At 45.1% G+C, this 16,125-nt stretch overlaps 1 protein-coding gene across 1 annotated transcript in view; it reads right to left on the bottom strand.

Annotated features, from left to right (window-relative positions):
- The window catches only part of LOC111148600 (dynein cytoplasmic 1 heavy chain 1), a 67,992-nt gene extending 52,226 nt beyond the window's left edge, over nucleotides 1-15,766 (bottom strand). Inside the window, exons 1-7 of the mRNA XM_022505303.1 lie at nucleotides 15,425-15,766; nucleotides 6,252-6,339; nucleotides 4,177-4,350; nucleotides 3,710-3,965; nucleotides 3,169-3,355; nucleotides 1,607-1,878; nucleotides 1,288-1,515 (exon numbers count right to left, since the gene is read on the bottom strand). Of these exons, the coding sequence (XP_022361011.1) occupies nucleotides 1,288-1,515; nucleotides 1,607-1,878; nucleotides 3,169-3,355; nucleotides 3,710-3,965; nucleotides 4,177-4,350; nucleotides 6,252-6,339; nucleotides 15,425-15,680 (1,461 nt within the window). The 5' untranslated portion in view covers nucleotides 15,681-15,766. The remainder of the gene's footprint in view (nucleotides 1-1,287; nucleotides 1,516-1,606; nucleotides 1,879-3,168; nucleotides 3,356-3,709; nucleotides 3,966-4,176; nucleotides 4,351-6,251; nucleotides 6,340-15,424) is intronic.
- Nucleotides 15,767-16,125: the final 359 nt, after the last annotated feature.

The raw sequence follows: 16,125 nt of genomic DNA, 5'->3' as shown, positions 1-16,125 counted from the left end.
CAAATGTTTTATAACCAGAGCACAACAGAGCTGTGAGGAGTACGACGCAGTATGTTCTAACTTCGCGTGTAAGCTCTTATGACATTGCAGTTTTAGTTTTTAAGCTAAAATAACATGTTAAAACCTGGGTTTTGGGTACTTGCCTCTTCAAAGTTTTGTCTACAACGAAAACGCATCGGAAAGCTCAGTAAGTCACAAGAGCGCCACATATAAACTCAGCACCCAATGTAAACAGCCTTCCTTTGCGACGTTTAAAACTTGAATTATAATCCATGGGTAAGTCCCACAGCGGAGGGACGGAGAAAGGCTACACCAACAGGGAAGAACTGCCCCCCTTCAGCTCCCTGAAGCACTGGGGAGCAGCGCAGGGCACGGGCGTTGCCTCAGGAAGTGTCAGACTTCCCCGTACGTCTCCTGCCCACACTCCCGCAGGATTACAAAGCTGGGCAGGCGCCTTGATCTGGGTTCCCAGATGTCTTAGGAACTTGTTTGGCAGAGATGATCATTATTATTTTCACTAACCCCTAACTAAAATCTAGCATTTCCTACAATTATCAACACACACAACAGTCACCCAGAGTTGGAGGTTCCACAGCCTTGTCACCAATAAATACTTCCTCATCACATTATAATTGTACGTTTAAAAAAATATATATTTATTTTATTTTATTTTAAAGATTTTATTTATTTATTTGACAGGCAGAGATCACAAGTAGGCAAAGCAGAAGGCAGAGAGGGAGGCGGAAGCAGGCTCCCCGCCGAGCAGAGAGCCCGATGCGGGGCTCGATCCCAGGACCCTGAGATCGTGACCTGAGCCGAAGGCAGAAGCTTAACCCACTGAGCCACCCAGGCGCCCCTGGACTGGATTTTTTAAAGGAAGAAAATCACTGATGAAGACAAAAGGTGAATTAAGAAGGAAAAAAAGCATGTACAAAGAAAAGGAGTCATTTAATTCTTTTATATAAATCTCACACATGCGATTATGAATGAGGCATCTGGGAAAAAGGTTAAGAAACACGTCCAAGTCACACAGCTCACTAAACAGTGGAATTTATCTTAACTTAAAACCCAGGGAGTCTGGCTCTAGGTTCCATGCATTTTTGGAGGAGGGAAGAATGGACGGAGAAGATTTGCTGTGAAAATACAGAGTCACTATACTGTCGAGGACAGTGAAAGGGTGCGAACAGAACTTGAGGGGCATCTGGTGCAGAACAGAAGTGTGCATCCTAAGAAAAAGAAGGCAGGTTATAAAACAACCCATGAGCGCACTTTACAGACGGGGCGCACCTGCGGCCTCAGGACCCTGACGATGACAGCTCTCAGCTGCTCGTGCTGGCGCCGGAACTTTCTCATCTGGTCAAGGCGGGCCTGGAGCTTCCTGTGGGCAGGGTTGATTCGCCAAACCATCTTCAGATTTTCTTCCCTTTTTCTTTTGACAATGTCTCTCAGTAACACCTGAAGCTTCTCATATTCATCATCCCAAGTCTGAAAGACTTCAAAGCATGCGACCATGACCTAGGACATAATTTACAAAAGGAAGCTTATTATTACAGCATGTTTTCATCTCCGTGCCCTGAGGTGGGTTTTCTGATATATTAAAACCTACTTTTTCAAATTCTTCATAAGCGACATGCATCAGTTTTCTGGTGCCCAGTACTTTGAGTAACTGAGAACTCAAGTCTCTTGAAATTGCCTCCACCAAACGCAGAGCCCTCTGAATGGGATATTTTGTGTTTCGGATCTTTCTCAAATGGGTGAAGATCGCAACGAGTGCCTGCCTTATTTTGTCCAGCTCAGTGGCAGACAGCAAATCATTCAGAGGAAAATCTTTCATCAGAGGATTGTAGTCATTCACTGTTTCCAAAGCCTGTTTTAGACCTAGGTTAACAGAGAAACGGTTAATGGTTTTCATATGAGGTAACACAGGTATAATGCTACAGGTCTAACGCACCTTCATTAGGAAAGCGGAATACAACGAAGAGGATACTGCTTGCGGCCTAACCCTGGGTCAGTAAACTGAAACACAGCCTCACCACGGAACACTCTGTTGTTGCAGAAGAGTCAGTGACACAGAAACTATCTACGATATTTGACAAAAAGGAACATGTCATGAACGGGATGATCCTCTGTTAATTAACGGACGGTCTTGTTGCTTTTTTAGAGTATCAGTCAACTCACACATACTCTAAAGGCTGTGGGTGATGGCCCCAAGGATTTCACTGCTTTCTCTATCATCTAAATGTTCTATAAGTAACATTAAGTTTAGAAAAACTACAACATTATCATCCTTAGGAACACTAAAATGTATGTGGTACACCCGTGGCTTGTGTGAGTGGAGTGTGTTATGGACAGAGAATCCCAGAAGCACCTGGGTCTTGTCTACCTTCTCACTCCTCCAGCAGAAGATTAAAAGAAAGAAAGAAAGGGTATTAGGAAAGAAATAGAAGTTTCAGAGGTATTTAGAAACAAAATTTCAAGGCATACCTTCCAGCATTAGTGAATGCCCAGGTAACAGATCACGTGATCCACACAACTAGAGGATTCCTACCCGGCACCTCCACTGACATTTAGGCACGCCTTTTTTGGAGGGGTAGGAAAAGAACATGACGAGTACTGCAGCCCTGGTTCCATGCTCTAACATGCTCTGGTGGGCAGAGCTGTAGAGAAATGCCTAACCATGCCTGGTCATCCAAACCCTGGAGTGCCCAGTGTGTGCTAATACAACATCGCTCACACTGCTGTGCATACAGAAAACTGAATCTATCTTGACCACTTTCAGCACAGGGAGGAAGGCAGAGAATGGGGAAAAGGGGGCAGGTGCAAGAGGAAGAGAAAGAAGAAGCTCTCCTTCTACAGTCCTGTGGGCAAATAACTTCTGCTTAATGTCAACGGTCTTCCTGTCTGGACTGTCAAAAGTACACTTGCCTTCTGATTAAGAAGTATGATCTACTCGAGGAGCCAAGGAACTGAGAAACAGGACGGACACTCCCGGGGCTCGCTACTCGGACCTAGAAATAGGCTTATGTTCTCAAAACTCCGGAAGGAGAAGAAAGGTATGTGGGAAAGTCATCTGATGGTCCATCTGTTGACTTTCACTGACATTGTCCATAAGAGCTCACGAAAGCCAGATCTGTAATTTACTAATCAATTACTACTTCCAGTTTTTACCTGTGTCTGTGTCAAAACTGACAGTGGCATGGAAACGCTTGCCGTGTTTCAAGATATCCAGAGTAAGGAGAACTTCTGGGCTCTCTCGTTTCTCCTGTATGCGGTACAACGCACGTTCCAAGTTTAACCAAAAGCTAATTTCCTGCAAGGCTGTTCCTGAGGCAGGGTCTCGATCAAGTTTGGTCACCTTTAAGGATAGATAATATTCAAGAGCATTCACTATTTAAATAAAGGTAGAAAAGTATCATTAACTAGACACATGCATTACAATGTAATCTTTATATTTCAAGTAGATTTCTTTCCCTGTCAATTGTAAGTGGTTGAATAAGTGAAAGCAGAGGTATGAGACAGCTGGGATCAACACTCTCTCAGGGTTAATATTTAAACATCTGCATGCTGTCCCGGGACCACGGAGAGCACTACTGAGAGCACTGCTAACATCACCGGACTCTTCCCCTCATTGATAAAAACTCAAACCGGTTTTCTAGAGACAGTAAAGAGCAAAGTACCTTATATAACACACTCAATACCACGCTCTTACTTTTTGAATTTCTCGGATCCAGCGGTTAACTCCCGATTGTAACTGATTGAGAAAAGTTGGGTCTTCAACTTTATCTCCAAAGTCTGTAACTTTTGGCTTTTCTCCACGTTCATAACACTGTTTTGCAACATTTGTAATAATGGGATGAATTGGAAGGCTGATCTCTGGAATTTCAATATTCTGCTGCAAGTGAAGGAGCCCCATTTCAAGTTCTGCGATCTTTTTTTCAACAGAAGGAGCCATTTTATCACCATCCCTAAAAACGTTAACAAACACTTCAAACTTTAGTGTGCTGCTGGTCTCCAAAAGATCCTCTTATTCTACGTCTGTCAAACGTTAGTAATATACATCTTATTAATGCAACAGATTTATATCCTCTTGGTTCACAAGCTTTGCCCTCCCAATTCCCAAATTTCACATTATCTTCCATGGTGTCTTCAAACCGACAAAGGAAAAATGGTGTTTACCTGTCTGCCTTGCCAGACTCTCTGATATAGGACTTAAAGAAAGGAGCCACCGCATTGCTGATGAACGAATGCAAGGTTTCGTATGGCGAGTCTTCACTGAGCGTGAGGACTCGGAGCTGAGAAGACACCGGTTTGTCTGCATCGATTACTGGAGTACGTTTAATGAATGCCAAGCTAGAAGAAAGCAAAAGAAGAAATTAGGACAAAGAGCCTCATTCCTAATCAGTTTTATTAACTGTCTCCCTCTGTGTGTTGCACACGAATTAAAAATTCATTTGCGTGTCATACTTTAAAAGTCATATCAAGAACATGTTTAAGAGTTGCTTTTCTAATAGGGAAATGCACTGCTTATCTTTCTTCACTCAGGTGAGAGCAACTGAATCAAGGTTAAGGTTTTGGCGTGTGACCACGAAACCAGGCAAAGTTAATTCGTCTAATATATAGGTTGAGTTCATAATCTCGGCCTCACTCAAATGAACCTCCCTAATAACTGCAAGTTACAAGGCATTATATACTTAAATCTGATCGTATGCTAGTTTGTACCATTTCTTTATGGCACTAAGTGACATATAGGCTTTAATAAACAACAGTCACCCACAGGTTAAAGTGGCAAGAGGGCACTCCAGGCCCCCCACAGCCTGGCCTAAATAAACTCTTCCAGTTTTACGTCCTGCTATGCACCCTCTTCCTCACCCAAGACAAAACTTAAAATGATATCCCATTCTCTAAACGTGACATGCCACTGTGTCTTTGTTTAAGAAATCTACATTCATCTGCTGAAATTTCAAATAACCTTCAAAACCCAATTCTGGCATAACCTCCTCCATGCGGCCTCCCCTGACCACTCTCTCCAATCTCTGTGCATCATGCCATTCTGCGCCCCTAAGATTCCACCAAGTGGTACAGTCAGTTGTGTATCTGCTGAGCTTTCTCTCCAAAGACCACAAGCTTCTTGGGAACCACGTTTTATTTCTCTGCATCTTACACATAACAGGTGCTCAAACGTGGTTAAATGAATAGTTTAAAAAAATTAGTATTTAAATTTTCCATTTCCAGGCCAGTACTTTACACATAATACTTTTTTATTCTAAAAAGTCATTGAAACCTCCTGACGTGACACACTGAGAAGGAAAAAGTCGTAACAGCATCCCTGCCAAAAATGCAGAAACAATCTAATCATCCCTGGTCTGCACTTCTCAAAAATGTCAGTATCATGAAAGACACAGAATGAGATTCTGGGTCAAGGGAGAATTACTGTCAGGGACATTACTGAAACAGTATGCGTGTGCACACGGTGCCTAGTACGATACCAGTATTTCCTGAACTTAAAAATTGTATCAAGGCTATGAATAGAAGTGTCCTTGTTCTTAGGAAATACACTGAAGTATGTAGGGGTAATGGGGCAGGTTGCCTATAACCAACTCTCAAATGGTTCAAGAAAAAGAGTGATGATGCAAATGTGGCTTTGTTAACAACAGACAGCTGATATCAACTGTAGAGAATTCATGCAACTTTTTAGTAGACTTGAAATTATTAAAAATAAAACATTTTAAAAAGCTGATGCAGTACAATTAAACATTTACATATTTAAATTTGGATCTGTCTACTGGAATGTAAATTGACACCAGTTTTCTAGAAGGTGGGAGAAATCTGGTCATGCATTAAAGACTTGAGTGACATACTGCATCTGAACCAGTAAAGCTTTCTTTAGGGATTTATACTAAAAAGAATGAGACCTCTACCTAACAACCTTTACTAGGTTTTTACTAGTTACTTACAAAAAAGAAAATTCAGATATAATCTGAGAATTATTATTACACATGTTAAGTACATTTTGGCTCAAACCTAAAATGGATGCCATGACATAGCAATTAAAATAAAAATATTTTAGAATTTATATTGACTTGGAAATCCTCTGAATTTCAGCACATGAAAATCAAAGGTGATTCAATACATGAATTTAAACAGCAGAAATCTTGAGTGTTTTCTTAATGTCTTCATCTGAGTCAATTAAGATCTACATTCAATTCTTACAAACTTACAATCCAAGGTAACGGTATATTCACACTACTCACCTATTGGACTTAACTCCATAATGAATATCTATGTTGATATTATAGGAAATGAATTCTTTTTCCTCTTCTCCTTCATCACCAACATCCTCTACAAATTGTAATAAATATGATATCAAATTTATGTCAGTATCAACTCCTCACCCTACCCCCAACATTTAAACCCCCATATGACTCGGCTCTACCTATTTTTCCCTTCCTACCCACTTTTCCCCCTGACTCCTGGCCCAGGCACTTTGCTGTGTGATCCTGGGCAAGGGAGTTAACTTCTCTGCACCTCCATTCCTTTTCCTGTAAGTCGAGAGCCACTGGCCTGCCAGGGGAGGGGGGTGTTGGAAGCACCCGAGCAGGGGCTGGCCCCATGGAGTGCGAGGTGGTGTTCCCTGTGCCATTGCTCACCACGCGCTCGGGGCAGTCTCATCCCTTGTGCTCCCAACACAGAAGGCACTTTCCACTTCCACTCCGGGTATGCTGGTCAGGTGTTTGCTCAACGCTCACTGGGGACAGGCACTTTATTTACTAAGTACTTTAGGTCTATCACACATGTAACGCTCATGACAGCACTGTGGGAGTTGGCATGACTCTTTCTACCCATGTTTTCCAAGTAAGAAATGTAAGTAAACTGCCCCCAAACACGTGTCTGGAAAAGGACAAAGTGAGAATTCAGAAGTCTGTGATTCCAAACCCAGGGTCCTCCCCAGCACAGCGCCCACCCCGGCCCTCGCCAAGCACCCCACAAAGTGCAAACAACCATCAAGAAAATCATCATCCACGGACGTCCCCAGGGCCACGGGGAGGCAGTCAACGAGCCTTCCCCCCGCTGCCACACCACTCTTCAGGCTTCAGGACCTGCTCTGGGGTCGATTTGTGAATGCATCTTCCTCCCCGAACGTGAGCTCCTGCAGGGCAGGGACCACGGTGGGATCCACGCAGGGAACAGCATGCACACTAGTCATTTTAAAAAGCTTACTTTTTAAGTAAGGGGGCGCCTGGGTGGCTCAGTCGTTAAGCATCTGCCTTCAGCTCAGGTCATGATCCCAGGATCCTGGGATCGAGCCCCGAGCCCCACATCGGGCTCCCTGTTTAGCAGGAAGCCTGCTTCTCCCTCTCCCACTCCCCCTGCTTGTGTCCCCTCTCTCACTGTGTCTCTCTCTGTCAAATAAAATCTTAGGGAAAAAAAAAAGGGCTTACTGGAATTCAATAGTAAGATAGCTCAAGATGCATGTGAACAAAATTTCTTTCTTTCTTTCTTCTTTTTTAAAGTAGGCTCCAGGCTAAGCATGGAACCCAATGCAGGGCTTGAAATCATGACCCTGAGATCAAGACCTGAGCTGAGATCAACAGTCAGACACTTAACTGACGGAGCCGCCTATATGCCCCTGAACATAATTTCTAAATAATTAAAAACCATAACTGAAAAATTAAAATCTGTCAGAATGGGAAGTAATCCGAACCTCCAGCTCTAGCACTGATGCCCCGGCTGAACCGTCTCTGCAATGACACTGCTATGCAATCATCTGCCTTGGCAAAAATTTCTACCCGAGGATCAACACGATACGTGTGCTTCACCTTCACTTTTACGTTATGATGTAAGAGCAAAGGCAGCAGACTTAGTGATCTTAGGAAAGTCATTTTTCTTCCTCTGGAAAATGGGCAGCAGAGTGGAGCGGGGGTGGTGGTGAAATAGGTGAAAGGTTAAGAATGCACTCACCATAAACACTGAGCAATGCACAGAAGTGACGACTCACTATACTGCATACCTGAAACTAGTCGTAACAGTGTATGTTAATTATACTAGGATTAACATTAAAAAAGTAAAAAGTGAATACAATGGGCAGCAGAGGAGGGGGCAGGATATTAAATTAAGTGGTCTATAAAGTTTCTTGAAGTACAAACAAATATGAAAATCTGGGTATACAGAGTCTGAGCAAAAGCTGTTCACTTCATTAGCTTTAAGATGAGACAAAGTTTACACTAAAAGATAAAAAATTAGGGACGCCTGGGTGGCTCAGTTGGTTGGACGACTGCCTTTGGCTCAGGTCATGATCCCGGAGTCCCGGGATCGAGTCCCGCATCAGGCTCCCAGCTCCATGGGGAGTCTGCTTCTCCCTCTGACCTTCTCCTCGCTCATGCTCTCTCCCACTGTCTCTCTCTCAAATAAATAAATAAAATCTTAAAAAAAAATAAAATAAAATAAAAGATAAAAAATTATTAGTATATCTTTTAAGACAATAACTCTTCCAGGGCACCTGGGTGGCTCAGCGGGTTAAGCCTCTGGCCTTTGGCTCAGATGATAGTCTCAGGGTCCTGGGATTGAGCCCCACATCGCATCGGGCTCTCTGCTCAGCAGGGAGCCTGCTTCCTCCTCTCTCTCTGCCTGCCTCTCTGCCTACTTGTGATCTCTGTCAAATAAATAAAATCTTAAAAAAGAAAAAGACAATAACTCTTCCAAAATACTGTTTCTAGTATAATTTTAGGAAGTAGAGGAGGTGGCCAACTATTCTAGTATGCCAGGTACTTCTTAGCTGTTCTTAAAAAATGACTAACTACAGGGGCACCTGGGTGGCTCAGTGGGTTAAGCCGCTGCCTTCGGCTCAGGTCATGATCTCAGAGTCCTGGGATCGAGCCCCGCATCGGGCTCTCTGCTCTCTAGGGGAGCCTGCTTCCTCCTCTCTCTCTGCCTGCCTCTCTGCCTGCTGATCTCTCTGTCAAATAAATAAATAAAATCTTTAAAAAAAAAAAAATGACTAACTACAAAAAACAAACAAACAAAAAACAACTAAACAAACCAATCGGGTTTTCTAACTACCAAAATATGGATATACCATAAGACAGATCACACTGCCTGTAGCCAACCACACATGATGACTGCAATCTCTAAAATGCAAGCACATGAACGGAGCATAAACACTCCCAAACTAAAACAGTTGTCAGGGTGGTAGGATTATGAAATACTTTCTCTCTCAATTTTCCACACCCTATTCTACGAATTATATAAAATATATGTCATCAAAATAGCATCCAAACAGTATCCAGCAAAGTAACATTTTATAATCATTAAAGGAAATTAACGACGTAACTTTGAATCATTTCTTCCTCCGAGACAAAATCCACCGTCTAAATCAATAAAACCACACAGAAAACATGCCAACTGGATGCAGCATCTAGCCCTGCAGCCCACTTTCTAATGCAAACAGGGTTAAAGGAACTGGGCGGCGGGCCAGGAGATGAGTCACCTCTGCTCCATTCGCAGGCTGGGAACGCCCAGCGCCCAGCTCCCAGCTCCGCGAGGGGAATACTGCAATGCAGCAGCACTCTGCCCGAGCTCGGGAGGGCACACCCAAACACAATCCTCAGACAAGGATATCCAACAGGGATCCTCTACTGCTTGGTTAAGACCCTAATTTCTTTTGATGATAATAATTTATGAAAGTCACAGAATATATTCTGCATTAGTTTTTTAATGCTTATTTTCCATAAAAAGAGATCGAGTATGTCTGATTCCTAGTAGGAAAAAACCTCATTGTTTTATAAACTGCCATCAAATAATTTAACCTTTTTGCCTCCCTATAAATTATTACATCTTCCAAATAATAATAGTGTAACATTCTACTTCTGCACAAACATTTTTTAACTGTTCAGAAGGGGAAAGACACATGATAGTTAATTCTTAGTAACAAAGAAGCTGCTAATCCTGCTATATTTAGAAGCTTATAGCTAACACAATCTGCATATTTCATCAGGCAATCCTGCTTTCAGTAAAGTCTGAATCTGTTCGCTACCGCTGCTAATGTTACTGGTCGATAGATCCCTAACGGCCCAGTAGAGTCCTGTCTGTGAGTGCATGCCGGCAATCAAAGTACTGGGACGCAAAGCGCGGAGCTGCCTCGCCAGGTCCTTTGCTGGGAGCCACACTAATACACATTTAGTGACCTGTGGACATTTCTTCAGTTAACTTCTGAGAGCTGTATTTCTAGAGATGTTCACAATGTCAGTTAGCATGAATCTGTGTAAATTTCTACTGAATGGTCAGTTTAATGAATGTATTTCAAACTAAGAGCGATTTGCATCATTACACTGTGAATTAGGCGAGCATTACGTCTTAGTGAAACATAAAAAGATGTGCATTCAGTTACCTGGAGACTGGACTTCCTCCCCGAGGCAGACAGGGCAGGTTTCACAAAATGTACTGAGCGCACAAGGGAAGAGGAGCCCAGCTCCCCGTCCTTGGTCATTCCCTCAACCTGCCCCCTCCTTTCTCCCAGCCTTGAGGCAAGTGTCTTCACCCAGCAAAGGCAGCCAGCCGCTCTCTTTGGCCCACACAAACTACCATATTCCTCGTTACACGTTCCTGGTTCTCCTTACCTTTCATCTTCTTTTCCTCTTAAAATCCAAAACCTACGAATACCACATTATTTTCGTTGATCGCTATCATAAATGTTCTCTCCCTTTTCTCTCACACGTTTGCGTTAGCTTCCCCCTTTCCTGCATCTGGTGCTTTTTCCTGTCACCTGGACACCCATCACTCCTTCGTCCTCCCTCTGAGGGGCTGTGACTTCTTTGCCACAACCACTCCCTGCTCTGGCACGAGGCTCAGGGCATGATGAGAAAGTCTGAGTTTTCTCTTCAACCTGAAGACTTCCATTCATAGCACCGTTAGCAAGGGGATCGGAGGGTTAAAGACCACATAATGCGCTACAACACTGGCAAACAGTTTCCTTCCAACTTTACTTTTCTAAAAGAAATGATGACGGTTTTCCCTTTCCTGCCCATAAATGCCATTTGTTATGCTACTCTACACATTCAAACCTAGTGAGCTACAGATTGGCTTGTCCTATGAAGGGTACAGGGCCCCCCGCCTGCGGTGTGACAGCACAGGACAGTAGGAACCCAGGCTCAGGGACTCCTGGCCTAGGGCTTCAAGGCAGTGTGGTGTCACAGAAAAATCTTCCTGCGAACTTGCTAACCATTTCACTAACCATTTTGGAGGACAAAGCAAAGGCCAGAAATGCATACTTTTTAGTCATCATTTCTTCATCCTTTAGGGAAAGCAAGTCCTCAGAAAAATAATTTTTAAAATCCACAAAAATATTCCTCATTAAATCTTCCACACTGCTGGATCTCTAAGAAGTTGAGGACTGTAAAAAGTTTTACCTTTCTTTCACATTCTAGTCCCTAGCCATCTCTGCACTACTGAAGAGGAGGTAAAACCCCCTGAATTATGTCTGTTAGGAAAAACTAGAATCCAAGCTTAGGATAAATATTGACTAAAGGCAGCCGTTATTTTCAGTCTTAAGGACAAAGCACCAAGCCTAAGACACCCAAATGTAAACAAAAACAAAAGCCCACAACCAGCTGGAGCCTCCTGGAACCTCCAGTTTCACCAGCCGCAAGTGCAGCATCTCTTACCTGCTCCTACCTTTACCACCCAACCGAAAATGCGCGCCAGCTAAAAACTGCTACAGAATGTCATTAAAATTTTAAGGTGCGTATTAAGTAATGAGCGTCTATCTGGTTGTAATTTTAGAAGTACACCATGAAAAAACAATTTTCTACAGGCCAGGAATTACAGGAAAAAGATTTTGCCTTTTCAAACCAGAGGAGCTATCATTTTTTTTTTTTTAATTCATTTATCTGACAGAGAGATCACAAGTAGGCAGAGAGGCAGGCAGAGGAAGTGGGGGGAAGCAGGCTCCCAGCTGAGCAGAGACCCCGATGCGGGGCTTGATCCCAGGACCCTGGGACCATGACCTGAGCTGAAGGCAGAGGCTCAATCCACTGAGCCACCCAGGCGCCCCAGAGGAGCTATCATTTAACACTCCCCTTCCCACCTACTCTCCAATCCTTTAGTATCAAAATAAACTTAAATTCGCAATCTTTATTCTACACTTTAAGAAATACTTACTGTACTTCAGGTGCCTGGGTGGCTCAGTGGGTTAAAGCCTCTGCCTTCGGCTCAGGTCATGATCTCAGAGTCCTGGGATCGAGCCCCACATCAGGCTCTCTGCTCAGCAGGGAGCCTGCTTCCTCCTCTCTCTCTGCCTGCCTCTCTGCCTACTTGTAATCTCTGTCTGTCAGATAAATAAATGAAATCTTAAAAAAAAAAAAAAAGAAATACTGTACTTCAACAGAAAAGTTTACAGTTAGCTGGAGTGGTTAAAAAAATATATATATATAGCTTCATGTAAAAATGCTTTATGTTCAATGACAAGTGTTCCGAAAATTCTTTCCATAAAAAGGATAGGGAGGATAAAATAAAAGCAATTTCCTCTGTTCACTAATTATGACTTCATTATTTTTTAAAAAAGATTTTGTTTATTTGACATGGGGCTCCATCCCAGGACCCCAGGATCATGACCTGAGCCGAAGGCAGATGCTTAACGACTGAGCCACCCAGGTGCCCCTTATGACTTCATTCTTTTTTTTTTTCTTAATATTTTTATTTTTATTTATTTGACAGACAGAGATCACAAGTAGGCAGACGGGCAGGCAGAGAGAGGGGAGGGGGATAAGCAGGCTCCCTGCTGAGCAGAGAGCCTGATGCAGGGGCTCGATCCCAGGACCCTGGGATCATGACCTGAGCCAAAGGCAGAGGCTTTAACCCACTGAGCCACCCAGGTGCCCCTTATGACTTCATTCTTGACAGTCTTTACTCAGTTTAAACAATTTAGATTTGTTTTCCACATTATAAAGCAAACATTTTTACTGTAACTAGCTACTGGCTGCTCACATTTGATTAAATGTGCAAAAGCCAATGCTAACTCAAAAACTACCCGGAGGAAAGCCCTCCCGTCAAGTGACCTGGGTCTGTACTTCTGTCTAAATCATGCTAGTTTATTCAGGATGCTAATAAGACTGATGCAACCATACAGTCTTTCCTTAAAGTTTTCAGGTGAAAAATAAATTACAGACAGGTTGAGTTACTAAAAATACTTCTTTTTATTTTTATAAATACAGGAATGAGGTAGGATTTCAATTTTCGACACTCTCATTCCTTATTCAATGTTCAAAAGTGCAAGTCACTATGGAGCCAAGATATGGATGGCTGGACATTTGCTTTGCTGAAATAAGAAAATGTACCATCAAGAAAACATGATTTGCACTGAAAAGCATACTACAGAAACAGGGCTTCCCCCCAATAATTTTAGCAAAGTTCAGTTCTAATGTTTGAGAAACGCCCATTACTGATGAGCAGTCCAGAAGCAAAAACAAAACTTACAATTTCTTCCATAAAAAGAAATTGAGTCCCACGGTAGAAATCACTGATTTTAACATATAAACTGTGCAATGAAAGCATGATCAAGAATTAGCCAAGGTCAAACTACTAAAAATACAGCAACTTCATAAAAATTAAGATGTATTTTAATAAAACAATGCATATTCATTGAAAAATAACCAGAAAGATTCCAAAATGCTGACACTGGTTATATCTGGGTCAAAGGATTCCAAGTGATTTTTCCTTTATCTACATACTTTAAATTTTCTGTCACGACTAAATACATACTCTTTCTGAAAGAGTAGGTGGGTTAAAAAAAAAAATTTTTTTTAACACTAGTGGTTTCCATGCTGGAAAACATGACCCCAAGCATAATCGAAAACCCTAAACAACATTATTAATGTAAATAGGTCTGAATGGCTCATCTGCTTTTAACATTCCATGTGAGTCTTTCAGACACTCTGACCTTCTCACCCTCTCAAAGAAACAAGAGGTTACAATGAAGCATCTCCTGAAATAGCCTTTAAAAGAAACAAACTATCAGAAAGAAATTAAGTGTGTGTGTGTGGGGGGGGTAAGACAGTATAAATCCCCTTATTGGCAGAACTTTACAGTTCTGTTTTGTTTTGAGATTATCAGAAGCTCAACGGCAAACATCTTCAGACAATGGCCAATCCCTTAGTTCTAAGGGTAAAATTTACTTGAACATCACCCCTGATTCTGGGGCCAGTGCCACACCCATTCTGCGCTGTCAAATACACTCATCATCAACTACCAAGTGGTACTACGGAGTCCAGGAACTCTCCCTGAAGACAAGCTCAATTCTCAAGACGGATCTAGCCTTGCTTTGGGAAGATCACTATTAGAGGAGACTGCTGGAATGTGCAAACCTTTAGCCCCCCTCCCCATGCAGGTGCCTAACCAGAGTCTCCCTCTTTAAAATATCTGTCAACTAGGGGTGTCTGGGTGGCTCAGTCGGCTAAGTGTCTGCCTTCTGTTCAGGTCATGATCCCAGGGTCCTGGGATCGAGCTCCGCATTGGGGTCCCTCCTCAGCGGGGAATCTGCTTCTCCTTCTGCCGGCTGCTCCCTCTGCTTGTGCATAAATAAAATCTAAATAATAATAGTAATGATAAAAACAATAAAAGCCGTATAAACTAAATTCAAATATCACAGGGTCACTATTAGGATCATCTACGCATTACACAAATGTAAAGGTATGGTTAGCGAAACCCATCAGTGTACTGGACACGGACATGCTGAATCCAGTCCAGGGAGCAGAATTAGCTGGTAACTTTGGGCGAGTCATCTCAGCTTAGCCTGTCTGCGACAGACTGAGAGATACACCCAGACAGCAAGGACGCCGTGAGGACCGAGAGGCAGACCTGAGAGCGCACATCCACCTGGAACCGGGATGCTCTGCTCGCGGTCCTGATCGGCCCTGTCCCTCCCTGGGCCTCCGCATCCGGGTCCGCACAGGGCAGGGCCAGGACGCTCAGGAGCCGGCCAGGGCTCCCGTCAGCTCCGACCCCCACATCCAGGCTGCGCACGGCTCCGCGGGTCTGCCCCTGACACATCCCTCGCGAGGACGGCCCGGCCTGGCCACAAATCGAAACCGAAAAGCTCATGTGACACTGGAGGCCGGCATGCGGCCTCCGCCCGCGCTCAGCCCAGGAGACGCTGTCTCCACCCAACTCGGCCATCTTGAGGCCCAAGCAGACAAAGCGATCCCATTGTTTTGCGTGACGGCAAAACAGGGGCACCCGCTCTTCGTTCCCCGCGACCCGGAAGGGGGCACCCCCGGGACTCCCGCCTGGCAGGGGGTGTGGCGCCGGCCTCGCCGGCGGCCGCGGGGACCCATCCCGCAGAGCGTCTGCAGCCCGGAGGCCGCTCCCGTCCCGGCGTCCCGGCGTCCCGTTCCCCCAATCCCCCGACCCCGGCCGCCCGGCCCCGGCCCCGCACCTTTGAGCGTGGAGCGCTCCACCAGGACCGTGTGGACCTGGGGGTCCGACAGGAACTTGCGCATCTGCTCCAGGGCGCTCTTCTCCTCCAGCGCCGCCTCGAGCGCAGCCGGCGCCTCGCCGCCATCCTCCAGCAGCAGCGGCACCAGCTTGCGCAGGTGCTTCTGCAGTACCGACACGTCGGCCACGTTCTGGACGGCCGACACCTCCAGGCCGGCCGAGCCGTCCTCGCCGCCGCCGCCGCCGGGCTCCGACATGGCGCCGCGCTCGGGACCCGCAGAGAGCGCTGGGCAGGCGGCCGCGGCTCCGCACGAGAGCGAGCGCCGAGCGGACGAAAGAGAGAAACGGGCGCCCGAAATCGACCGTCCGCTAACCGCGGCCGACTGAAGGGAGCGGGCGCCGGCTCCGCCCTAAAGGCCGCCACCCGCCGGCCCGCCCCGCCCGCTGCCCGCCGCCTCAGCCACTAGCGCCCGCTCGCTGCCGCGGCGTCACGACGTTGCGCATGCGCGCGTGCGGGCCCCCGGCGACGCCGCCGCGCAGCCTTCTGGGACCTGTAGTTCCGGCGCTGGGCGGGTCCCGCGTTTCCCCGCAGCGCAAACCCTAAAGGTGGGATCTCGACTTGGCGCGTGGGCGGTGTAGGGTGGTCGGGGACTACAGCTGCAACACAGAGCCCGAGACACTCCGTGAATATTGAATGAATGA

This window comes from Enhydra lutris, unplaced genomic scaffold, assembly GCF_002288905.1.
Source record: "Enhydra lutris kenyoni isolate GAN:26980312 unplaced genomic scaffold, ASM228890v2 scaffoldscaffold20, whole genome shotgun sequence".
Lineage (NCBI taxonomy): Eukaryota > Metazoa > Chordata > Mammalia > Carnivora > Mustelidae > Enhydra > Enhydra lutris.
This window is presented reverse-complemented; position numbering and strand designations above follow the sequence as displayed.